At 42.7% G+C, this 26,688-nt stretch overlaps 1 protein-coding gene across 6 annotated transcripts in view; it reads left to right on the top strand.

Annotated features, from left to right (window-relative positions):
• The window catches only part of DPP6 (dipeptidyl peptidase like 6), a 787,036-nt gene that overhangs the window by 290,904 nt on the left and 469,444 nt on the right, over window positions 1-26,688 (top strand). For 2 of the 6 annotated variants that reach the window (XM_084618430.1, XM_084618429.1), the window contains exon 2: window positions 5,735-5,821. The exons of the other annotated variants lie outside the window; for them this stretch is intronic. In XM_084618430.1, the coding sequence (XP_084474556.1) occupies window positions 5,792-5,821 (30 nt within the window). In that variant the 5' untranslated portion in view covers window positions 5,735-5,791. The remainder of the gene's footprint in view (window positions 1-5,734; window positions 5,822-26,688) is intronic. 6 annotated transcript variants of the gene reach the window in all.

Genomic DNA, 26,688 nt, shown 5'->3' with positions numbered 1-26,688 from the left:
TCACTAGGTTGCCAAAAGCATATATTAAAGTACAGGGAACAGGAGGTGTGAGTCTCCTCTCGAACATCTGAAGGATACGGCAACCATTCGACTCTCTGAATTCTGTATTGTTCTTGAGACTTTTTTTAGACATGGTTGACTCAGGTGAAAACAAAACAGCATGCCCCGAACTCAATTCAGTAGCAGTAGATTTCAGTACGATGCTCAATGGGCTGCTGAGTCTCCCCTCCCATATTGCTTCGGGATCAATCCTGTGAGGTGATGAGCATGGACTTCAATGAGAGATAAGGGTCTCAGGAGACACTGGGCACCTTGAAGGATTGGCCCTTTAGTGAAACTGTGGATCTAGTAATCTCATGGCCAAACTGAAGTGAAGTATCGTTACGAAAATCAATGAGGTTGTATTCATGATTAACCATTACTGACACAGTTTTGTTTTTCTTCTCAGCTGGCTCATTGTTGTGTTTCTTAGGGTTGTTTTCCGTTACATAAGTGTTCCCTCAGCCTCTGAGTTTTGAGGTCAGCCTAGGGCCATGCTGTTTCTAGCCATCCTCCTGATGCAGGCAGGAAGAGGTTACGCAGGGTAACTTTGCCATTCTCCTTTCTCTGTAATCTATTGAAGGTGGATTCTGGCAAAATGTGGTCGATACGTAAACATTATTTCAAAGTTGTTTTTTTCCTTTGAGTGGCACAGCTGGATTTCTATAACCTCTGAAGCTTTGAATACAGGTGGTGACAATAAGCAGCTATTTGTCACACTAGAATGCCGTGCTTATGTAAACTGCCTTTTGAATGACTACAATTCTCATGGATTCTAGAAATGTACTTCTGGGTACAGAAACTATTTTCATCTGTTGCTGTTTAAATACTGAACTCCTGACTTTGGCAAAATAGCCATTGTTTTCAATGGGGGTTTTGTCTGAGTAGAGGGTTGAGGCATGGCTCTAGTATAGGTGTGTGTGGACTGGAGAGAAATCCACTTTGTTTACCAAGACAATATTACTATCCTAGGCCCCAGTCCTGCAAACACTGAAACCTTGCAATCAATGGGACGGTTCATCTGAACCACATTATCCATATGTATGTTTGCAGGATCAACTTGTGTCACTGTTATAAAGTATGCTAGAACTCAGATTTGACTTTCACAATAGGCTGATGATAAAGTAAGTATCATTAATTCTTAATAAAATGGACCAACCTTTGCTTCTTTACTCTGGCCGTACAAAATGGGAGCTAACATTCAATGCAGGTTATTCTTAGCACCTGGAATAGGAACCCTTCGCTTACAGTTTGGAGTGCTGTCTCTTGGCAGAGAGAGATGATGATGAAGTCTAAGGTTTTGTCTACACGGGAATTTTGTCGGCAAAACTTGTTGTTCAGGGGTGTTAAAAACCACTCCTCCCCCTCCCCCCAGATGACAAAAGTTTTACCGACGAACAGCGCTGATGCGAACAGCGCTTCGTCAGCGGGAGAGCTCTCTCCTGCCAACAAACAGCAGCTACTCTGTGCGCCTTTTAGCAGCACGGCTGTAGCAGCACAGCTGTGTCGCTAAAAGGTGCATAGCGTAGACAAAGCTTGAGTGTAAAAGAGAACAGACGGGTGTTTAGCTAAGGGTTTTGAATTCACAAGATCACTGTGCAGAGTCTTCCTTATTCAAAGTATAACATGATGTGTTAGGTGTTGGGGCAGGGGTGGTCAAACTTTTTGGCCTGAGGGCCACATCGGGGTTCCGAAACTATGGCGAGCCAGGTAGGGAAGGCTGTGCATCCCCAAACAGCCTGGCCCCTGCCCCCGTCCTCCCTCTCCCATTTCCTGCCCCCTGACTGCCTCCCTCAGAACTCCCGAGCCATCCAACCCCCCTTGCTCCTTCGCCCCTGACCGCCCCTTCCTGGGACCCCATCCTCTATCCAACCTCCCCTGCTCCCTGGCCCCTGACTGCCCCAACCCCTGTCCACACCCCCGCCCCCTGAGAGGCCCCCTGGGACTCCCACGCCTATCCAACCACCCCTGCTCCCTGTTCCCTGACTGCCCCCCGGGATCCCCTGTCCCTTATTTAGCCCCCCCCCCTTTACCATGCCTCTCAGAGCACCAGGACTGGCAGCCGCACCACCCGGCCGGAGCCAGCCATGCTGTCGAGAGCACCGGGGCAGGCCAGCAGCTCTCACAGCCACGCTGCCCGGCAGGAGCTTGCAGCCCTGCCACCCAGAGTGCTGAGGCTGCAGGGGAGGAGGGACAGCAGGGGAGGGTCTGGGGGCTAGCCTTCCCAGCCGGGAGCTCAAGGACCAGGCAGGAGGGTCCCAGTGGGCCAGATGTGGCCTGTGGGCTGCAATTTATCCACCTCTGTGGGGGGGGGGGGAGAAAATAAAGCCGCCACAAAAGTTAAGCTTCTAAGTAAACTGCTGAAAATTGGAATGAATAAAAGCAGAATGTTCTGTTCTTGTATGTTGTGGATCCGAAAGAGGAGAGACCTGAAGCAGCGTTGTTTGCAAATGTAGCAGAAGTGGCACATCCTCTTCAGTCTGATAAGAGAGAGCCAGTGAGAAATTAGAAATAGGCATGAATAGTATGAAATACCTTGTGCTTCCAGGAAAATGTTACCCATAAGAAATGTACATTTCCCAGGAAGAAGGTCACACAGATCAGCATGTGACAGACTAGAAACTGGCTTTGAAATGGGTGGAATACGGAGATCACTGAGGCTTATTAATAAATAACAAAATCATGCTGTGTTTCCAACAATTAAAAAATAAACAGTTCCAACTTATCCTCTGCACAATAATTTTCAGGAGCCAAATTTAGGCTTTGATGGAGCAACTCTAAATGGGCTGAATAAACAAGGCACGACAAAGTGATCGATTCCTTCAGCTGACTGGTTAAAGGGTTTTACGTCCCAAGGTCCCCTGACTTGGAAATCCTGTCGTGGTGTCTGTTGCATATCATTGCAGTATAAAATTAGCCTTAGCCACATACGAAATATAATACATGGCAACAAGCACTATGCCACCATGACTTTTTTTTTAAATGTAGTTGTGCATCCAAAAATTATTTTTTAAGGTGCACGTTAGTAGAGGTGGGCAAGTTTTACTTTACTGTGTGCTATGGGTGTCGAAAGCACACTTGTGTTCATAGATTTTTAAAGTTAAAAAAAAAAAAAAAAGAAGTATTTGGTCATCTAATCCAGGGGACGGCAACCTTTCAAAGAAGAGGAGCCATTTTTTTGGTTTTGTCTTTGACCAAAATATTTCGAGAGCCGCATCACATGCAAAGCTACTTGTAGAGTTAGAATTTACCAACTAATAATTGAACATATTAAAGTTATTACTCTCACTAATACTTTTAATGTGACTTCTGCTGTTTGAATTTGAATATAAACAGGAGGGGGCTGTGAGCTGGGGCAGGTGATTGGGTTGCAGGAGGGGTTGTGGGGTCTGGAAGGGAGTTTGGGGGCAGGACGGGGTTCTGACCTGGGGCATGAGGGTGGAGTGCGGGAGGGGGTGCGAGCTGCAGGCTCTGGCTGGGAGGCGCTTCCCATAGGTGGCTCCCAGCCGGCAGCGCAGCAGGGCTCAGCAGGCTGCATGCCTGCCCTGGCCCCACGCCACTCCCAGAAGAGGCTGCTGACATGTCTCTGCGTGCCCCTGGCGGGGGGGTGGAGGGAGGCGGCTCCATCTTCACAGCTCCCACTGGCCCATTGGTAGTGGAATCTAACTATTGGAATAAAACACCAAGGGAAGTGTTAATCACCCTCAGTGTTAAAAATAAGTGTTTTAAATGACTGTGTATCCTAATACACTATGCAATGAACAGGCTTTGGCAGGTACTGTGGGAGCATGGAAGAAGAACAGATACTCAAGGTCAATGTTCCCTCTAATTTTTGACAGGCCGTGTGCGCAATATATTTCTTCTGTGCACATTTTGGTGCGTGCAGTGTTTCGCCGTATGCGCAGGGTTTAGGATCTGTGTGCGTGCGCAAATGCACACAGCTTAGAGGAAACAGTGCTCAAGGTGTGTAGAGCTGGTTTGACAGCAATACTTTTGTCCCAAAGGAAAGTCTCATATTTTTAAATTTGTCTAAATCCCAAATTGGGACAACATTTCAAAATTTTTCACAGAATAGAAAGGTCAGAATCATTTTGGTTCAGAAATGTCAAGAAATTCTGCATCCAACTGTAAAGAAACATTTCAACATTCCCAAATCATAGAGTTTCATTCCAGGTTGTTCAATGGAATCAACACAGTTAATTTTGGTTTGGTTCGCCATTAATCTGTGTCTCTTTGAGCCTCCTGCAGTGCCTCATGGAAGATATAGTTCTGAAATCTCATGCCCCCATTCTCCTTTGGCTGGACTACATTTCCCCTGGTGCACACTCAACACGTGACTCATACAACATACTCCATTGTCAGTTTAACCAGAGAGACAACTATGGTGCATCATAGGAAATGCTGTCCATCCAAGGAGACAGAGAAGAATAGGGGAATGAGACACTTAAACTTTACAACTGCCACGAAGCTTTAATGTCAAAGTGATCCAAATGTAATATTTTGATTTGGTTTGACAAATCAAGATGTTTCATTTCAGTTTTCCTGATGGAAAATGGAAACATTTTTGCAAAATAGTGATTTTGGAGAAACTGTGTTTGTCACTAAAACAAAACAAATAAACAAACCAAAACATTTCAGTGGAAAATTCCCAACCAGTGCTAGTGTTCAGCCTGTATGAATCAGAGTATCACCATCTGCCATGCCATTAGAGAAGTGCAACAACATGTATTTCCCTGATGTTACTGTTTGATACTTACAAGACAGACAACATGGTAACATATTGTATTTGGGAATTCATGGGAACATGTTGTGAAACTTCAATAGCTTTGCAGAACTGAGGTGGAGAGGAAGATGTTTTCAGTCTGAAAATAAAGAACAATCCTAAAACAGGTACTGTAGCTCTTGAAATAAAAAAAAAATAGACAAAGCACTGTAAAAGAAAGATTCCAGTCCTGCAAGACATTGAGCATCTCCTGCAAGGCATTGAACATCCTCAGTTTCTACTGAAATCAATGGGAACAGAGGGCACTTAACACCCAAAGAAACAAAAATGATTCTGGTGTAGTGGTAAAAGTTACTGTTTAGAAGTGTCACCATTTTATTCATATCTAATCGAGATGGTCAAAAAAGTGGGGTTTATTGTTGGAACATTTTGATTTTTTCCAGAAGGAATTCAAATACTGAAAACTTGGGCCAAAACCCAAAGTTTTTTGATTTGGAAATACTGCCACGGGGACTCTTTGGAATGGTCATTCAGGTGCTTCATGCCCCCATTCTCTTCTGTGAGCCAGGCTTCCTGGTCAGACTACATCTTCCATGGTGCACCACAGTCTCTCCTCTTGAAGATGCAAGGCAGTGCATCATGGGAGATCCTGTCCATTGTGCCTCATGGGAGATGTAGCCCCGCCCCTAGAGTAGAACGGGACATGAGGCAATTGAACTGTAGCTCCCATGGGGCACCACAGTGGCATTTCCAAATCTAAACTTTCTGGGTTTTGACTGAAATATTTTGGTATTTAGAATTTCATTTTTTCCAATGAAAAATCAAAATTGTTTGCAGAAGAGACACTTTTTGTGAAAAAAATTATTCAATCCAGTTAATTCAATCAATTAATCCAATTTTCTGTCAAAAAAAGTTTCATTGGGGAATGTTCAACTAGCCTTAGTAACTACTATTTGTATCTCTCATCTGCAGACTTTACTGACAAGAAAAAGTCTACACTACCCTTAAAGCTGCAGAGCCAATATAGCTATGGACGATGATGCTGCATTATATTATAACGTATGTAGAACACACAAAATTGTTGTCTGCATTTCTAGTTTGTTATTTTACTGATGGCAGAATTTTTATTACTGGCAGTGATTTCAGAGGCAGGTAGAGCATAGCCTGATTTGCAGATCTCAGACTGAGTTTGCAATGATGAGAAAAATCTTATTTTGACATGTAAGCTAAAGAAGTTTGATATGGAACTCGTTGAAGCCTGATCCAAAACCCATTGACCTTTATGGAAAGACTCATTGATTTCAGTAAGCTTGAGGTCAGGCCCTGGGGGATGGTATGAAACACCACAATGCTACTTTAACAGATTCACTTTTTAGAATACAACATAATTTAACAGATTAAACTGCACAACAAAGGTGGTCCTATTTTTAGACAGCAGTATAGACTCTACAGGGACTTTTGGAAGAATTTTGCAAAGAAAATGAGACAGAACAAATGGAAAGTGTTTACTACAGAAGGTGGCAGGCAATCTCAATAATTTTTTTATTGGCATGCTAACTAATGAGCCTTCTAAAGAAAGAATGCTGTGTAAATCTGCTATTGCTATAAAAGATAATAAAGCAGTGAGAGCCATTGGGTCAGTCAAATTTCGTATCTTCTACATTATGCAAGAATTTGAATGCAGAAACACTGCAAAATTCTCAAAAAGAAAAGGAGTACTTGTGGCACCTTAGAGACTAACCAGTTTATTTGAGCATAAGCTTTCGTGAGCTACAGCTCACAGCTCATGAAAGCTTATGCTCAAATAAATTGGTTAGTCTCTAAGGTGCCACAAGTACTCCTTTTCTTTTTGCGAATACAGACTAACACGGCTGTTACTCTGAAAACTGCAAAATTCTGTGTCAGATTAATAATAGATTCTGAAGAAGAACTGCAAGTACTTAGTAAATGCAATTTGAAATGCAGATTCCTCTGTACGTACCGAGGAGAGACATTAGAATTTCAAGTTGTGAAGCTTAAACTCTTGAGCTGTCCTGGGTCTTGCAGCAGTAATTTGTTTAAATCTGGTGCAGAAGGTGAATACTGAAAGGTAGAGGAGGCATCTGACATAGTCCTGACCCTCCTGAGTTCATGGATTCTTTGAAGGCCCAGGTAGTTAAACAGGAAAATATTAATGTTGAACAGACTTTAAAGGGTTCAGCTGAGTTGAGATAAGTGTTTGAAAGTGTGGATACTTTTCTGAAGCTTAGAATAATTATAACAATAATATGTTTTACTTGTGTAATTAGTTAGTATTTGTTCAGCATAGTCCAGATGGAAATTTCTATGTGGGTACTGAGAATTCTGTATTTTAGCGTCTATGGTGCTTTTCACCCAAGCCTCTCAACGTGTTGTTTATGCATCATCTAAACCCCCACCGAACCCTTGTGAGATTGGGAAGGATTATTAATTATTTCCCCCCTTTCATAAATGGGGAAGCCGTGGTTAAGTACATTATCTAGGGTCACAAGGACAGTCTATGGCAGAACTAGGATTGTAAACCAAGTCTCTTAACTCCCAGAATATTAGATTGCACTGTTTCCTATCCCAATTATCCTGAGTCTCCTTCCACTATCATCCTAACATCCTCTTTCTCCTTATTGTGTATGTCTCGGACTGTCCTGGCTTCCTTCTGACATAATCTGCCCTGGCTCCTTCCATCTCTGCAACCAGCTCACTTACATATCTGGCCTTTCAGCCTCTCTGGGTGTGCTGAATTAAATTTTTGAACACATTAAATTTTTGAACAAAATGCACCGTGTGCCTGAGAGCTCTGAGACAATACCATGGAATAGTAAAGTTGTAACAAGAGTAATTAATGAGTAAAGAGTAGTTAATTGCCAGAAGCTGGGAATGGGTGACAGGGGATAGATCACTTGATGATCACCTGTTCTTTTCATTCCCTCTGGGGCATCTGGCATTGGCCACTGTCAGAAGACAGGATACTGGGCTAGATGGTCCTTTGATCTGACCCAGTACGGCCGTTCTTATGTTCTTAATGTACTTATTAATGGGAAAATACCACAGGGCCATGTTGTGATCAGTGGAATAGAACAAGAGTGTAATTCAGGGAGGAATTTGTTCCGCAAGATATATGGAAAAAATCTGTGAGCCCACAGAGCCTGATCCAGAGCCTGTTGAAGTAAATGGGACTCTTTCCACTGATGTCTGTGGACTTTGGATCTGGCCCACACCTGACTAACTGTGACTGTAAATAAGCCCTGTAGGGCAGAGGTTCCCAACCCTTTTATTGCTGTGTCCCCCTCAGGCAATTCATGTCCCTTGAACCGCCCCCCCCCCCCCCAAGAACCAGTATTTTTGCATAGAACAAGAGGGTCTGCTCCACAGCATTGGGAGTCTGGCCACGAAGCTCTTTGTGGGTGTTTATTGGACAGCAACTCCCCTGGGTGGGGGTTTCAGTCCCCCGCACCACTCCGGGCACTCTGGGCCTGGGGACGCAGCTCCCTTCATTGCCACCTTTGGGCAGCAACAACCATTGCATCCCTGGAAACCAACTGCTGGGCAGTCAAGGGCGGTGCTTTGGCCCTGTCAGGCTGCAGCTCCAGAGCCTCCACTGAGCAGGGCCAGCACTGCAGAGTTCAGCTGTGCCCTTCACCTAAGGTCCTGTGCAAGGGGTATCCCTGAGCATATCACTGGGACTGGAGAGGGTTGTGGGGGATGATCAGAGATGCCTCAGGGGATGTCTGCACTGCAGCTGGGAGGTGTGATTCCCAGAGCGGGTAGACGACTTGCGTTAGCTCAGCTTGAGCTAGCACACTAAACAGAGCAGTGTGAATGTTGTGACACAGGTGGTAGCGTGGGTTAACCACCTGAGCTCAGACCCGGGGGGTTAGTGGCTGATCTGAGCCATGCGGCAAAGTCCACCTTGCTATTTTTAGCACGCTAGCTCAAGCAGAGCTAGTGCGAGTCTGTCTACTCGCTCTGGGAATCACATCTCCTAGCTGCAATGTAGACCATACCCTAGAGGCAAACTAAGTATTAGAGACATGAATGAAGGTCCTGAAAGACAGCAGCAGAAACTTGACTGGTAGAAGAAATAGTTAGCCAGTCAGTGCAGGAATGTCTGCACTACTGGACATTGCTAATGCATGGTGACAAACCTAAATGGGAAACATTCTGAGGTGCATCATTCAGGCAGAAGATGCTCATATTTAGGAGATTATTGTTGTGATTGTGTGCTCCACTTGCAACAATATAAGAGATTCAGAGACCATACATGACCATCTTTGGGGGACTTGGCTGGCAAGCACATGTTAAGCAAGACTGAAGAACATGGGGCAAAGAAAATTATGATTAAACTGAAAAAGAATAAATAGAATCAGAAACATTACCCAATAGTCATTGAAAACTGAACTTTTAACTGTAAGGATGTGGGGAAGAAATTATTATATATTGTTGTATTTGTGGACATATGCAAATCTTTGAGCAAAAAGGCCTGCAAACAAATCTCCAGCATTATAGTACATGAATGTAAAAAAGTAAATGACTGATGGGTGGAAGTTGGCTCAATTGAATTAGGAGTTGACCTACTAGAAAATGAGGCACCAGCAATAAAATAAACAATGTAGCATAATTACAGTTGTGACCTTCCGTAATTAACAAAATTACTGCTTAAGATCTTAGTTGATTTATTGTACATTTTGAGCTATTGTTTTTCTCCTTCCCCAGAAACAACAACATTCGTAGATTTAGAGAGAACTAGAGATGGAAAAGATAGTTTAGATCCTCTAGTCCATAGATCTGACTGGCATGCAGCCTTGTCCAGTACTTTGTCCAGTTGTGCTGTGAATATACTCATGTAGTGAAGGATTGTTTCTTGTGTCACTCTCACTGTGAGACTGTTCTGCAGCCTAATTGATCTTGCCCTTTATTAACATTTTTGCTTCTATTCAGCTTATATTTGTATTTGCTCAATTTCATCCCATTACTACTTTTTATACTTTCTTTTACCACTCAAACTCAGTATTATCCCTCCTTTAAATACCTCTGCATGATCACTTGGTTCCCCTTAATCATTGTTTTCCCAAGCTCTAGAACTGAGTAGGGTTAAATTCTGCTGTCCTTGTTCATGTGGAGAGAGAGTAGGTGTGGTAATATCTTCTATTCCAGTGGTTCTCAACCAGGGGTATGTGTACCCCTGGGGGTACACAGAGGTCTTGCAGGGGGTACATCAACTCATCTTGATATTTGCCTAGTTTTACAGCAGGCTACATAAAAAGCATACAAAGTCAGTACAAACTAAAATTTCATACAGACAATGACTTGTTTATACTGCTCTATATACTATACACTGAAATGTAAGTACAATATTTATATTCCTTTTGATTTATTTTATAATTATATTGTAAAAATGAGAAAGTCAGCAATTGTTCGGTAATAATGTGCTGTGACACCTTTTTGTATTTTTATGTCTGATGTTGTAAGCACATATTTTTTAAGTGAGGTGAAACTTGAGGTACGCAAGAGAAATCAGACTCCTGAAAAGGGATACACTAGTTTGGTGCAAATATGGATGATTTGCAGTTTTGCACCCAAACCATGCAAAACTCATTTAATTACTTGACTGTTTTGCCTGTAGTTCACTGTGACATTATGGGTTCATTGGAACCTCAAACTCAGAGAAGCTCCTGTGTGCCATTGTAACAGTGGAAGTAATTCATAGACTAAAAGAGACTGGGTTTCAGCAAACCTCCTACCACACATATGGGGGTCACATGGAATCTTGAGAAGGCTGTTAACAACTGCAGTAACAGGGAGGAAAATAGAAACAGCTACTGTAGCTAATAGCTAACTGAGATCATACTTGTAGCCAATAAATGACTCACCGATACATGAAGAGGATACTTTCACACATCTATTGAGCTCCTGTTTTCTTGTCTCAGATCAGAAGTTTAAACAATTTTCAGAAATCTGCCATTAATGATATGGCTGATAAAAAGTCATTTAAAAATCATTCTTAAGGGGTTGTCGGAAGTAAAATTCAAGAGACTGACAGCTATACCAATAAATCAGCTGAAATAAAATCATTATATGTATTCTATAAGTATTCACACACAGATTAGATGGTATGTATATATAAAATGCACACACAAGACATATACAAGAAACCAACTGATATAACCGAGATGCAAACAGCCAAACTTATATAAGTAACAAACACATAACCAGCTGAAAAAATAACAGTTAATTTTAAAGATGAATTAAGTATACTCAAAGGGTTAGTACTCAAATATTAGTGAGTGGTAATTCCAGGGACTCTGAATAAAGAGATTCTGAACATACTGAGATATAGTTGAGAAAGAAAAAAAGTTAATGGCTGATCTTAATGGCTCAGATAATAGAACTGACTGTTAATATACCGAGAGATAGTATAGAGTGATCAGGATAAAACAAGAATAAGAAATACAAGTAAGAACACTGCCTTATGAAAGACCAGACAAGTAATAGAAAATAAATGCATTGAAGTTTCATGAAATTGATTGACTAATTTGAAACATTCTTCATTGTAAATTGAAGATTTCCAGACACCTCATACTTAAAGGGAGAGTAAGTGACAAGGGGACTTACTTAGTATGAAGAAGTGATGTACTTAAGGCACCAGACTAGGTGTCAGGAGACCTGGGTTTATTCCCCAACTCTGCTACAGACTTCCAGTGAGACCTTTGGGGAGGAGGAGGGGGGAAAGACACTTACTCTGTGCCTCAGTGTCCTGTCTTTTCATTGCCTCTTTTGGGGATGACTTGCGCCCCTGAGGGTGCAGAGAGGCAGTGATCCCTGAATCTTGAATGTGGAAGGCAAATCACAGTAGAGCCAGAAGCCAAATAAAATGTAAAAGACTTTGCTTGGAATTAAATATTTTACCCACATGAATAAAACATTGAACAGCTATATGGGGAAGTGTCCCTGATCTTTCTGACAGACCAAGTAATTTTTCTGCTAATCTCATGGCTGGTCCTTCAGAGCTGAGGGCTATCACCTGTCCTAAGGAACTCAGAAGGTAACATCGTGAATGATAATAGTATGATTTTTGAAGGAATTGCTACCTTTTACGCAAACACATCCCTCTGAGGTCTTAAGCCTCATTTTCAAATGCAGTCCTCCTTAGATAAGCTACTTCTGCCAAACTTCCAAACTCATTCAGAAGATTTAGTTGAACCTCTCTCCCTTGTGAGGAGGTGCTACACATATGCAAAGACTTCTGTAATAATACGTCCCCATGTCTAGATAGCCTCCCTCCCCCCTGATTGCTACAAAAATTAGGACTGTTACTACCTGCACAACTGGATGCACTACATAGGCATATTTCCCCTTCTTTTAATTTACTTAAAACTGGGACAGTAGCACATAGCTCTGTAGTGCTGAAGAAATCTAAAGACCTGTTGGCCTGATCTTCCTGCAGAGCAAGATCTAAATTATCAGGTGTCCAATAATTCCCTCAGCTGGCCTGTTTAGAGCCAGGCCCCATTTTTTCCCCCTCTCAGACTCATAGTAGTCAAGATATACAACTCTGTTGTGACAAATATAAAGGCAATTCTTTCTTGGAGCTGCTGGATACAGACATATCCTGTAGTTCTTGCTGGCACTCTGACTCCCAAACTAAGAGCTTGTCCGGCAACATGACAGCTTACAAGGCCTCCCTAAGTCCTGTCCTGGATTCAGCAATCATGGAATGAACTGTCAACTAGACCACAGGTTCCCAAACTGTGGTACATGTACTCCTGTGAGTATGCAAGAAATCTCGGGGGAGGGGGTACGTGGGAGAAATTGTGTAAAGGTGGATTTTATTTATTAATTATTTTATTTATTGCACTTTCATAATAGGCTACTCAGACGAAGCTTTAAAACTGTGGAAATTTGGTACATCTTGAAATAAATTAACTACCACATTTTATACAACAATGAGAACACAGATACACAGAGACATTGACGTACAGAGCCCTCACCTCCAATCACTGTACAGCATGGGTTCAGTTGCCCAACAACTGTCCAGTCTAATTGAGCTCAGAATTTAGGGGACTTGGGAGTAGGTTTTTTTTGGGTGTATACCTCGCACTATAACTATATCTGTACCTAACAGTGAAATATGGACAGATGGCTAAAGACAGGTAGTGTTAAGTAGAACACTCAAAGTGTCAGTGATGAGAAAGAGAAGGGTACATGGCCAGCTTGTAGATCTGTAAGGGGGTACTCAATAAGAAAATTTTGGGAACCTTGAACTAGACTGTAGGTCCTAATAGCAAAATGTATCTCTGTGCAGAGATTGAGGGTTACAGTTCAGGCCTATGTCTATTTAATATCAATGTGATGGACTTTCCCAAGCTGTCAATAAGGCACCCTACCATTATTTAATCATAATATTAGAGTAGAGGTGCACAGACAGTTTCAAAGAGACAAGCTAGCTAGTAATTAGTCTTTTTAATCATTGTATATTAAATAGATTATTTTTACAAGCATCTCAAAAGGAATGTAAACATAAAGGGATAAAATTGGCCTATAATAGTTTTGATTTTGTCTTTAAAAAAATCCATAGCTTTTCAGAGGACTCAGCAGAGGTTACCTTCTCTTTTCTCCCCCCACTATTCATTGCATTCAGAATGGAATTAATGATTTTCTTAAAGGCCTATTCCCTACTGAAATGAATTTAGAAAAATCATCTGCCCTGACAAAATAGGCAGAATTTCTCTAAAATAAGCCTTGTATTTTTTCCTGACTGATGAACTGAACCTTGAACTTGGATGTCCTGCACAAGTGCTTCAGCTTGAAAGATAGTTTTCATCTTCAGAAATTTCAGTATGAGCTTTCCAGCTGTGCAAGCAAGGACTTTTTATGCATGTGCATAGCACCACAGATACATGACTGTTTGTCCCATATGGGCTTTATTATAGTCTTGAACTCACTGAATGTGACTGGTAACTATAGTTGAAGAGGGATGAGGTTTTGATGGAGACAACAGGGGAAAAGAGAAGAAAAAAAAAGGTGGCTTATATATAATATGCCATATTGTTATCTCTTCCTCTAAGCAGTGGAGAAGATTGTGGTATCTCAGATACCTGTGTGGTGACTGGTAGTAGAAGCTGACTTTTTAGTGGTGACTACTGGGCGTTTATTTGACCAGCCACTCACATTTTCTCACATTCAAATCTCTGACTAACATCTACCTGTACAGTAGCTTGTAGAGGCTTCAGTCCAAAAGGAAATTTGTTCAGCAACTTATAAGTAAGGCTAAGATTTAGTCACGGGTATTTTTAGTAAAAAAGTCATGGACAGATCATGGGCAATAAACAAACATTAATGGCTTGTGACCTGTCCATGACTTTTACTATATAAATACCCCTGATCAAAACTTAACAGCTCCTGGAGCCCTGGGGTGCTGCTGCTCTGGGAGACCCCAGGACATCACTGCTCTGGGGGCCCCCCAAGGGCCGACTAGCCTCTGCACTGGCCATGGGGACTGACTGCCCCCTGCCACCCGCTGCTCTGAGGTCTTGGGGAGCATTGGTCAGGCGATCCCCGGGACTGCTGCTCAGGGGCTGCCCTGGAGCCAGCCATAGTGGCCACTGCTCAGAGGCCACTCCCGGGACCACTGCTTGGGCGCCCCCCCCAGGGCCAGCTGCCTGGGCTGCCCGAGCAGTAGCCAGTGCAGGCTGGTTCCGGGGGAACACCTGAGCGGCTGGCCCCAGGGCCGCTCCAGCAGCTGCCAGTGTGGCTGGCCATTGGGCACCCAGCAGCTGGCCCCGGGGTCAGCTGCACCAGCCACTGCAGCTGCGAAAGTCTTGGAGATTGTGGAAAGTCATGGAATCTGTGACCTCCATGACAGAATTGCAGCCTTAGTTATAAGGCCTAGAAAATGAGCTTATCATGAAAGTGCACAGCTGTGATGATAACATCACACTGCTGGACTCTGAACTGTATGGAACATAGTGTTTTTCCATTTAGCCATTTACTGTGCGCTGTTGTTTTGCTATCCTTACCTATATTGGTTCCCATTCTGTGAAGCTGGGAGTAGAACTATACGAATCTGTCATAATGAAACGCAGAGATCTGCCTCCTTTTTGGTTTTGCAACCAGACCCAAATGGGGCCCAGTTTCACCAGAACCACTTCTGAAAAGTTCATCTGAAACTAGGCTCCTCCTGTGCTACACAATGTCCCTCCCTTCCATTGGACACCATGGGCACATTGGACCAGTGACTTGCCCAAGGTCATCAGGACATTTGTGGCAGAGTCAGGAATTGAGCCCCATCTCCTGATTTTCACAAGACCATACATCCTCTTTCTATTTGTTATCTCTCTTGCTCCCAAACATCTCTTGCTTTCAGCCTTTCCTTTACAGGTCTCCTAGTTTTCTCAGGCCAAAAGCATACATTTGAGAAGCACTCCATAGACCTCTGCTGTTGGTTCCTTACTACCCTTTCCTCTTCTTCCATGATTCAACTTACTTTCAACATGGGAACAGCCATTAGAGATGAAAGGATGAAATGAAACTCCAACTTTCTGGCTCCATATGGAGATTGTGAACCTTCTGTAAAAATAAAAGGAGTACTTGTGGCACCTTAGAGACTAACCAATTTATTTGAGCATGAGCTTTCATGAGCTACAGCTCACTTCATAGCTCGCGAAAGCTTATGCACAAATAAATTGGTTAATCTCTAAGGTGCCACAAGTACTCCTTTTCTTTTTGCGAATACAGACTAACACGGCTGTTACTCTGAATTCTGTAAAAATGTGGCATATGTCTGGAAAGTGTACTATTCCCTTTATCCCGTGTTACTTTTCATCCATTTGTATGGATAATCTACAACACTTCGGTCAAAATATTCCATTCAGTGCAGAGAACAGACACTTGACATTCAGGTAAGATTAAACAGTAAAGATCTCCAGGTCACACTTCACAACAGGGAGATAAAAGTTTCCTGGCTGCTATTCCCATGCTCAGTGCATGCACCCTCACAAGACTGGGTACAATCTGATCACTCTCCATTGTGAGGCAGAAGAAGAATTCTGGCAAATGTAAATTGGTTATATGAGAGACATGATGGCAAGAAAAGAAGGAGAACTCTAATTTGAGCAACACACAACAGTACTATCTGCCTCTGCTCCAGCTTTCCTAGCACTGGGCTACATTGTTCCTCGCATTCACATGGGTGCACAGGGAGGGTTGAAAGAGTCTTTCCCCTACCTCTATATTCTGAGCTCCTTTCTCAAGGTATCAGGGAGAATTGCAGACCCTGCTTTTGATGGAGTGCAGGGACTGCTCTCTACATGTGCAGTTTACCCATTTCCCTTGCATTGCAGGGAGCACAGAGAGAGGTTGCACCTCTGTAGCCACAATCTTTCTCCCATCTGTATCTGGGGTGGTGCAGCTTTGTATCATAACCTTGTCAGCGCTCTGCCTTCATGGCACTCTCAAGCCCTTTGCAATTTAAATACATAGCAAACTGCATTTAATAAGTAATACAGAAACAATCAGTTCTCTAACCCAGCCCAAGCTAAGGGGGACCAAACAAGACCAAAAATGGGCTTAGAAGTTGCCCTCTGTGGTTTTGAATGCACTTGTGGCATTTATTTTAAAGGGCTGAAAAGCATTTCAAGTTCCAAACCAAGATGATCATTATGATTTTATGTGATATTTTTCTGTAAAAGTTACAAGGATCCTCATTTGCCCTTCAATGATCTTAGCTGGCAGAACAACAAATCTACTTTTTATGCTTTTTCAGGCCTTGTTCAACTGATGACAATGAATGGGGTGAAATTATGTACTTCCTGTTTTTGGTGGTGGTTTTTAGCAGTTCATACAATTTCTTGACTTGTAGCAGGGTTGCTCTACCAGAAACTGAGGCAATTTGCCAAAGGCTAATGATCCAGTTTTATGATTTAGTTTCCTTAGCCAGATCCTGAGCTTTAAAGGAACTAATAAATTATTACATCACTAATCTCTAAAATGCTTGCAAAGCCTCCCATCTAACCGCATCAGGACTTTAAGCCCGATATTCTTTTGTTCATGTTTCTGTTCCATTTTGTTTGGAATCAATACATTAATGTAAGTACTGAACAACTACTGGATTATATGACCCAGATAATTTTGCACAGCTTGCTACCACAAGGATTTATAAACAGAACAATATGATGGAGAGGCATATAGGAAACTGCAGGTTTCATTAGAGGAGAATGCTGGGGCTATGATCTGCCATTAAGCTTGATGCTCAATCAAAATGTTTTTAAGTGGGAATGGAGCCTAACGTTCTGGAGACCGCTGGTCTTTTTCTGCTGCTCCAAGCAGACTCGGACACTAAGCTCTCAATTTTCAAAAGTGACGAGTGATTTTGGGTGCCTCAATTTTTAGGTCCGCAACTTGAGAGTGGAAAGGAGCCTGAGCCATTTTTATAATGTGCCCTTCTCTCTCTACACCCCTTCCTCTAAGCACCAGCAGTCATGATTGGGCTTACCAGAGAACCTTTCAACGCCTTATAGGATGCTGAATGTGATTATAAAACATTGCATTTATATAGCATTATTCCATCAGAGGATCCTGAAAAAAATGAAGGAAGTTTAGTCTCCCAGTGCTTCTATACGAAGGTATGTTATTCTACAGGTGAGGAAACAGGCATGGAGATGTTGAGTGGTTGAGTCAATGATACATGAAGTTGGTGGGAACTGCAGGTGCTGGGCAGCTGTGAAAATCAGCCCCCTTTTAGGGAAACTAAAGTTGGCTGTAGGAGCCTAACTTTAGATCCCCTCGTTGTTTTCTGAAATGCAGTGGTGTGAAACCCACCGTTTGCAAACCAGCACTCTTCACACAGAAAAAAAATCCTTTCCTTTTTAACAAAACAGCCTCAGTTGGGGTTTGTGGCCCTCGCCTATCTAAATTGTTGTATTAGCATAGGAATTGCCAAATTGGAATGCCATAAACTAATGTTCTATTGGGTCCAATGTTGTTTCTAACAGTGACTCACACTATGTGTTTCAGGGGATTAAGTGCTTTAGGGGAGGAAGAAGGCGCTCCCTAACTAAGTTTCCATCCACTAACTTGATCATTGGGTCACCGCTATCAAAAATCTAGTAATAGACAGAGCCCACCAACACTTCTGCTTCTCTAGTAAACAGCACAAAGAAATATATTTCCCTGGGGAACTTCAGTATCTTACATCCACTTCTATGCACAGGTATCCTCCCTCCTCTTCTGAGCACATCCATGCACATACACCCAACTCTTGTCCTCTAAATGCAAGCAGTCCAGAAGATTCCACCAAGCTGAAAACTTGCTAGGGTATGTCTACACTGCAGTTAGACACCTGCAGCTGGCCAGTGCCAGCTGACTCGGGCTCATGGAGCTCCGGCTGTGCAGTTGTTTAATTGTGGTGTAGACATTCCAGCTCTGGCTGCAGCCTGAACTCTGGGACCCTCCCACGGTACATCTAAATGGCAAGCAGAAACGGGCAGCAGCAAGTCTCAGAGCCTGGGTGTGCAGACTTGGGCTCACGCTGTGGCGCAAAAAATTGCTGTGTCGACATTCGGGCTTGGGCTCTGAAGCCCAGGAATGTGGGTGGGAAATGACGACATAGCTATTGTAGCATCGTGGCGCAAGCCTGAATCTGTAGACCTGGACTCTGAGGCAACGTGTCCACTTCACACGTGCAGTGGCATGTAAGGTGTGTGTAGCTAAGTGCTGCCGTGAAAAGCATGCTTAGTCCACACTGTGGTGTGTGGCTACATGTCAACGAAAGGCTCTGACGGGGTGGGGGCAGCACGGAAAGAGTCCAGCAGCAAGATGCTACTCTGCTAAAACTAGCAGGGTGGATGTCGGGGAGGCACGTCTTGGATGTGTAGAGAGCTGTGTAGGGTGCATACCCACAAGGTACAGGTGTACCTTAATTCTACTCACCTGCGCCGTGCCTCACTGTCTACGCTGCTATTTACACCCTTGCTAGTGGGGACGAGTAGTGTTTGTACTCCACACATCGCCGAAAGGAGTGTGCAGTGTTGACGTACCTTCAGTGAAAAAGCTAACATTTTTAGAAGGATGGGAGGAGGAACTCAAACGGTTAGCATCCAAACCAGTTAAGGCCTGGGGTCATATTTCATTATATCCCTCTTCTTACCTCCCACTCCGGTCTAGGCAGTAACATACATCTAGCAGAGTATAGGTGGTTATGGTAATAGAGGAAGTAGTGTTTTACCTCTAAATAGTCATCTCAGAATGATCCAGCTCAGTAATGACCAATAGTTGTTAGTGTTAGATGGCTGTGACATGGGTTGGTTGTATCGCTAATGGGATGATGGCCCCCATCGCACAAAACACTGTCTGAATTAGCAGCCTCCTTGGAAGTTTCAGCCAAAAAACCAAAGCCCCAATAAACATTGATAGTGACTGGGCTTGTATCTCACCTATACAGTTTGTTACTCAAGTTTGGATGGAGGGATGGAATAGGGGACACTTGTACTACTGCTGCCTGGGGATAAAGATGACTGCGTTCTCCAAGTCTGGCATTTTTCAAAATCACTCTATTTACTTACTTACCAAAAAAAAAAAAAAAAACCCACTCTAGAATTGTGTTTTTAGAATTGAACACTTGGTTAACTAAACCGCAAGGTTAATTTTCCTCATTTAAAAAAAAAAAGTAGTTTGCTGTATATTCTCTTAAAATCTGCCCTGTTGATACTTATTTACTGCAGCTGTGCTTGCTGTGGTAGAGGGCTAGTTTACTGCTAAGTAGCCTCAAAATCGCTCAAAGCTTAAGCAGCTGTGAACTGCGATGTAAAGAATTTCATGGCTTGAAGCCCATAAACATTCATAGCAGACTTTGCCGACAAAGGACATACATACAAAAGCAGAAAACGGCAAGGCATCACATCAGGTGCAAAATGTTCCACCACCAATTAAAGGCGTACGACAAGAGATATTAAACACCTACTGTAAAAACGCTTTACAAATAACAAAAAAGAGTTCAGAAAGAGACTTGAGAATTCCTAGGTAGAACAACCAAAATGTTTTTGTTAAAAACAAAATGTTACCAGATGTGAGACCTAGAACTGCTGTATGCATGGAAAATCAGTCTGAGAACTGTAAGGCCAAATTCAAACCTGGTGTAAGTGGGTGTGACTTCACTGATATCAGAGGAGTGGGACATTCTTGCATGGTGGATGAATTTGGTCTATTCCATATTATGCGTTCAGACCTCGTATAAATGTTTGTTGTTCCACTGAGCTCAGTTGAGCTACTCTGATTTACACCAGCTGGTCCTAAAAGTGACTAATAATTTGGGGACCCTCAGTTTTTGTAGGCCCAACTTTAAATACCTGAAGGGGGCCTGAGGTTGAGAGGGCAGGTGCTCAGCACTTTCTTACTGTCTTATCAGCACCTCTCAATCCTCTCTGTGGTAAGGAAGTGTTGTTATCCCTGTTCCACAGCAGGGATGCTGAGGCTCAAAAAGACTAAGAAACGTAACCAAGATCACACCAGAAGCCTGTGACAGAGCAGGGAATTGAACTCAGATCTCTGGTTAGCGCCTCACCACTGGACAGTCCGTCTACATTTTAGATAGCCTTAGGGGGTCTCAAGTTGGACACCCAACACTTGAGGCATCCCAAATCTCCGGTAACTCTTGAAAATGTAGGAAAACATTCCTCCTTTACCAGTTTTAATCCAAACATACAGTTTTTCAGTGGCCAGTATGTTCTGAAATATTTTTAACAATGAAATGATGGGGATGTGTTGCCTTTTGTTGGCATGTGCCTACTGTCCAGAGGATAAAGGTACAGCCTGTCACAGTTTAGGGCAACTGCACCTGTGGTTCCCTTCAGCGTTCAACGGGCTCCCACTCTTGGCTTCCAGCTCCCCAGTCGTTGCCTTGATGGGTGGAGACCTGCATCTCACTGCCTTCTGAGCCGGGTATGTCCAGCCTGAATGGTCCTAGGCCTTCACTATGTATTCTCCACCAAGATAGTCTGCCTAAACAGACCTGCTTGCTTTCTCTTCCGAGACTGGCAATAAGTGTCAGGGCTATAGAGAGTTACGTTATCACACAGCTCTTTCTATGCAAGCCTATTTTTTCCTTAAGGTAAAAAGCATTACAGAGAAAACAATAAAAGAACCTGAACACATGCTAACTTCTAAGCTTACTAGAGTTCATCCCAACTCTAATATGGGCGTTGTCAGGAAAAGTCTTTTAAAACCTCACCCTTGCTGGTCTCCTTTTGGACCAGAGGTGCTGTTTGCTGGATCAGGAAGAAGGCCCTGTGTTAGTTTAAACTGAGGCTATTTATTCAAAAGTCTCTTCTTTGTTTCTTGGTCTCTGGAGAATCCTGTTAGAGCTAGTATATGCGTATCTCTCCAGTGGAGATGGCTTCAAAGGCTGATGGTGAGGAAGTTAATTAGCATCCCTCCCCTCCATACTAGAGAAGGTGCATACAATGCCACAGCACATATACCACTGCATTTTTAATACAATGTACCCCACAGGTATTAAGCCTAATTTAATAAGTTTTAATTTAATTTTGAAAGTTTATCTTAATTCCATAAGGTTTACTCAGGGCATTACAAGATAATTTCAGTCTGTCACACAGCCCATTTGGTTGTTATGCTGTTCTGCCTGAGAGACTGGCGGAGGTTGAAAATTGCTGGTCTCATTACCAAACTGATTTGGGAAATTATGGACATAGCTGAATGCATGTCAGGCTCACAAAAAGTACTAGGGAAGAGAACAGGAGTACTTGTGGCACCTTCGAGACTAACAAATTTATTAGAGCATAAGCTTTCATGAGCTACAGCTCACTTCATCGGATGCATGCAAGTACTAAGGTGCCACAAGTACTCCTGTTCTTTTTGCGGATACAGACTAACATGGTTGCTACTCTGAAAAAAGTACTAGGGTTTTCAACATGTGTGAAATACCAGGAAGATTAGAGAGATTAGGTAGGTAAAACTTTTGAAAAATTGGTTTGTAAATACGTCACTTATCAGCTGGTAAATGTAATTGGCATAGGGGAAAAAGGTTGAATATCAGTAAAGGGGAAGTTTTAGAGATGAGATTGTAATGGAAGGGTCAGAAAGTTACAGTCCTGTGGCCCTTCCTTGCGTGAATAAGGACTGGATTCTTTCTTTGACCAACTATGTGTAAATAGAAGACGACTTATGTTCCACACATTCACATGGCTTATAAAAATCAGAGTAATAATACTAATTTCCAAGATATATTTAGCTGGTGTACTCATTCTGGACTCTTAATTTTTCTTCGGTCATTAATGCCCCAGTTTTGTAATGGTCAAACAGAGCTTAAAAACAACAAGAAAAATACCTCAGGATAGAACAGGGTTTATTTATTTGTTGAAGTTCATGGGTCAGCTGCTTGGTTACTTCTGGCCTCTTTATGTCACCTGAGGGACTAGAAAATAGCCTGCTCTGGACAGGATTCCTATGGCATGCGGGAGCTTTGAACTTGTTACAGGGCCAGTATAGCTGATGCCTGATGTTGGGGGTCACTAAAGCTCAATGTACTCTGGCTGTGGTTAGCTGGCAGATGGTCCCTTATTGACCATTGTCAGATAATGGAAGTTAGAGTAGCCCCTAAGCCACTGCTTGGGGCAGAACATAGCTGGCCTGAGAAGCCAGGGTTTATAACCAGCTCCCTGGCAGGCCCCTCTGTGCAGCTGAATGTCTGGGCCAATGTGTAAAGTAGAACTCTGTCTCACTAAGGAATACAGTCAGGATAAATGTGTGTCTTCACAGCTAATATTTCAGAAAAAGTTAGGCTAATGTTTGAAATTTGAATGCAACAGTTCTTTTAGTGTGGCACCACCTAGAGAGGGGGCTACAATGGATAGTGTTAGGCACCACAGCAGCTCATTTACAAACACTGTGCACCAGACACAGCTTTGCAGTCTAATGTATAAACAGCTATTTTTCTACATCTTTCACCGCTATTTGTGACACATTGCACTAGAGGTGTTCTCCTCAAACAGTTGCTCTCTTTTTTCCTCCACGGTCAGCTACTCCTGGGTGAAGTAGGAAATCCTTAGCAAGTTACTTACAGTGGTATGTTAAAAAAATCAGATATATTTGTTTTCTTTTTACTGTTGTTTGGTTTTTAAATGTATGTGGTAGTGGAGCATAGTCCAGTGGTGTTACAGAGAGAGATGTATGGTATCAATACTGACAGTTTGACTTCACTGTGGCGGAGGAGTGTCTTCTTGATGGCATGTCCCTATGTCCCAATGAAAAGGGTACACTGTACTGGCAGTGTCACGCAATCAGTCGGCATAAGCAAAACTCTATCCTGTGGCTGATTTCCCCCACATTAAAGTGGGCACAGAGAATACTCTTAGGTCTGCTGTAAACAATGGGCTAAATTCTGCTCTCAGATAGACACATGCAGCCCCACTGCTCTCAGTACGGTTGCAGGAATATAACAGAGGACACAATGTACAGAGTTCAAATGCACTGAGATGACTTTGGCTCACTGTAGTTAACTGAAGAACTGCACTAATCCGTAAAAGGTTGAGCATCTCGACATATTGGAAATGAAGCAGCAAAAACAAAAAGTAGCTCTTAAAATATTCTTGTCCTGAACTCGCTGCTATGGTCCTTTCATTGCGCCAGCAAGTTTACACTTGCAGCTCTGTGTATACATTTGGCCTAAACAAGTATTCCTGTTGTCAAAGTTCTCATCTTGTGGCTTTGGAGTGTGTTATACCAAACACCAGAATGAGTTTTTACACTATCACTAAGAACGGTAGTGCCAACTCTAGAGAGTTTATTGAGAGTCTTGTGATTTTTTGGTATATTTCTGAAAACCCCTGATGCTGGAATAGAGAAATGCATGGGAATTTTTAAAAAAGTTCATGTTACCCAAGATTTTTAAGTCCATCTCATGATTTTTGGCCTGACTCATGATTTTCAAATGCTTGAATTGGCCAGACTGTGAGAACCTGACAAAGACCATGTTTGGTTTTGGTGTTAGATTTTGACACTGAACACCGGACACAAAGCGTGTTAGAGCATGTAACTGGAATCAGCACCTCAAGGAGTTAGTGACTGGGGGCTTGGTGTGGACAGTGGAGGATACTAGTTGCTCAGACGTGTCTTTCCATGTGGTTCACTGAGATTTAGCCACATGGTTCTCATTCATGAGTTGTGTGGCTGAAGTCCTGAACACTGGGTTGAAAATGTAGTTACAGTCTAATCATGTGCTGATTACAGGACAATGGCCAATCCTGCATGCTGGCATAAGGGAATAGAGGGAATATAATTTATCCTTCCTAATTTACTTTCTTGCACTTGACAGGTTTCAGAGTAGCAGCCGTGTTAGTCTGTATTCGCAAAAAGAAAAGGAGTACTTGTGGCACCTTAGAGACTAACCAATTTATTTGAGCATAAGCTTTCGTGAGCTACAGCTCACTTCATCGGAATGCATCCAATGAAGTGAGCTGTAGCTCACGAAAGCTTATGCTCAAATAAATTTGTTAGTCTCTAAGGTGCCACAAGTCCTCTTTTTCTTGTACTTGTGCACCATATTCCCACTTCCTGTGTATGGCTGGGGGAGAGGGAAGCAGGGTCCTCCGCGTGGGTGGAATTTTGACTCCTGTCATCATGCCTCAGCTAGTCAAAGCTGAGAATACCAGATTCAGGACAAACTGCTCAGATCTACCCCAAACTGGTGGTTATTCTTCCATAAGGTATACCAAGCCAGTAACACAAGTAAACTTCAGTCTCACCATTCTGGTTAACAAGAAGTCAGAAATTCAGTCTCCTTAGATATCCCAGCCCTTGTTTCACAACCCAGACACTAGACTTAATGATGAGTGGTTATTTAAAATTAATTTCATCAAACAAAGGGTTCTTCTCATCACAAGAGATCAGCCACATAGCCAGGCCCATATACAACGCCAATCTTACTCAATAATCATGCTGTTTCCAATCCTTTAGTATCTAATATCTAAAGGTTTATTTATAAGAGAAAAGAAAGAGGAGAGAATTAAAATGGTTAAGGAAATCAAATACATACACTCATTGCAAAACTCTTGTATCAGGTTTGAAGCGATGATGGAATAAACTGCTGATTTGTAAAATCTCTGGTAATTTAACTTACAAAAGAGTGGAAGGGTCCTCAGTCCATTGGTCAGAATGCTCCTTTTAGTGTAAGTCTAGAGGTCAGAGCAGGAAAGAGGCAAAATGGAGATGCTTCCAGTGCCTTTTATACTTTCTCCCATGTGGAGGGATTACTCACAGTCTTAGTTTGTGGAGAATTATAGGCACAAAATGGAGTTCAGGGTCACATGAGCAAGTCATATGCCCTTGTATGCTCTCATGAGTCATAGGAGCAGCCATTACCCGTACTCTGGCTAAGGCAACCATAGAAAGGCTCACAGGGCAGGGATAAACTTCATCTATGGCCCATTGTGTTTGTTAATGGGCCATCAGTTTGAATGGTCCATTCACAATGTGCTGGCTAGACTGGCTGTAAACTACCTGGTGGGTTTCAGAGTAACAGCCCTGTTAGTCTGCATTCGCAAAAAGAAAAGGAGTATTTGTGGCACCTTAGAGACTAATCAATTTATTTGAGCATAAGCTCCAGGCCAATTTATTTGAGCATAAGCTCCAGGCCAATGGGGGCTGCAGAAAGCGGTGCAGGCTGAGGGATGTGCTGGCCGCCCTTCCCGCAGCCCCCATTGGCCTGGAGCCACAATCGGCCGAACCTGCGGACGCGGCAGGTAAACAAACTGGGCTGGTGCACAGGGGCTTTCCCTGAACAAGCGGTGGACCAGAGTTGAGAACCACTGTAGTACAGGCTCACAGCATTAGTGGTGTCCAAGAGAGCTTACTGAGGAAGGGATTGAAGAAAGGGAAGCAAGGCTACTGGGACACAAGAAGAGGGAGAGGCAAATGTATTCAAAGACATTTGGGGAAAGGTAGAAAGGGGACGGTGGGAATGGAGGCTTGGGAGGAGCAAGGGGAGCCAGCGAGTACATAGATGATAATGAGGGCAGCAAGAGGTTGGCACTGAGAAGAGTTTGATCAATTTGGAAAACAAAGGGTTTTTAACAATGGAGCCATGTTGACAGAATTGAGGAAGAGGACAGGACTATACGAATTCTGGGGGAAAGGATTTTGTTAGGCAAAGTGGTTTTTGTTCCATGTTCACATTTTTAGCAAATGTCAGTTTCCCTTTATAGAATCCAAAGCCTGGAGTTGTGTTCTTCATCTCTCTCTCTCTCTCTCTCTCTCTCTCTCTCTCTCTCTCTCTCTCTCTCTCTCTTTCTCTCTCTCCCTCAGGTCTACTGTATTTTTCTTACAAAGTGTAGTTCATCTGGTAAGTGATCAATGGGTTAATAAAAGGAGGGCAGCTATTGATTTAAAGATAAAAACCACTGGATTGTTAGCACTTTTTTACTGAATGGAGCCTGAGTTTCAGGTCAGGGTGTACAGAAAAAAGGGGTGGACTTAATGTTTATCAGATTTGGTAATATCAGCTGGGCTGCATTCTGCTCTCTTTCAGATCCCTTATCTTAATCAAGGTACTTACTGAATGTCATTGTTTTAACATTTGTGAGCTTCAGCCTTTTGAATACAGTGAAAAGTGATTTTTCCAAAGCACATGTTTCAGGTAAAGGAGTTTGGCAAATTAACTCTTCTCAATTATTTGCAAGTTAGGCCTTTATCCTGAAATCTACACCTAGGGAAAAAGTCAGATTGAAATGTTGAAAAGCTGTCAAAGCATTTTGTATGATTCCAAACTGGATTTAATTCAGATGTAACCATAATTTCTCTTGGCTTTAATCATAATACCCAAACCACAAAGGAGAAAGCCGCAAGACCAAATAGTGTTCACCTTGACCTTGACCCAGGAATACAATGCTATTTATAAGCATTGA

This window comes from Lepidochelys olivacea (genome assembly GCF_965140295.1).
Source record: "Lepidochelys olivacea isolate rLepOli2 genome assembly, chromosome: 2".
Classification (NCBI taxonomy): Eukaryota; Metazoa; Chordata; order Testudines; family Cheloniidae; genus Lepidochelys; species Lepidochelys olivacea.
This window is presented reverse-complemented; position numbering and strand designations above follow the sequence as displayed.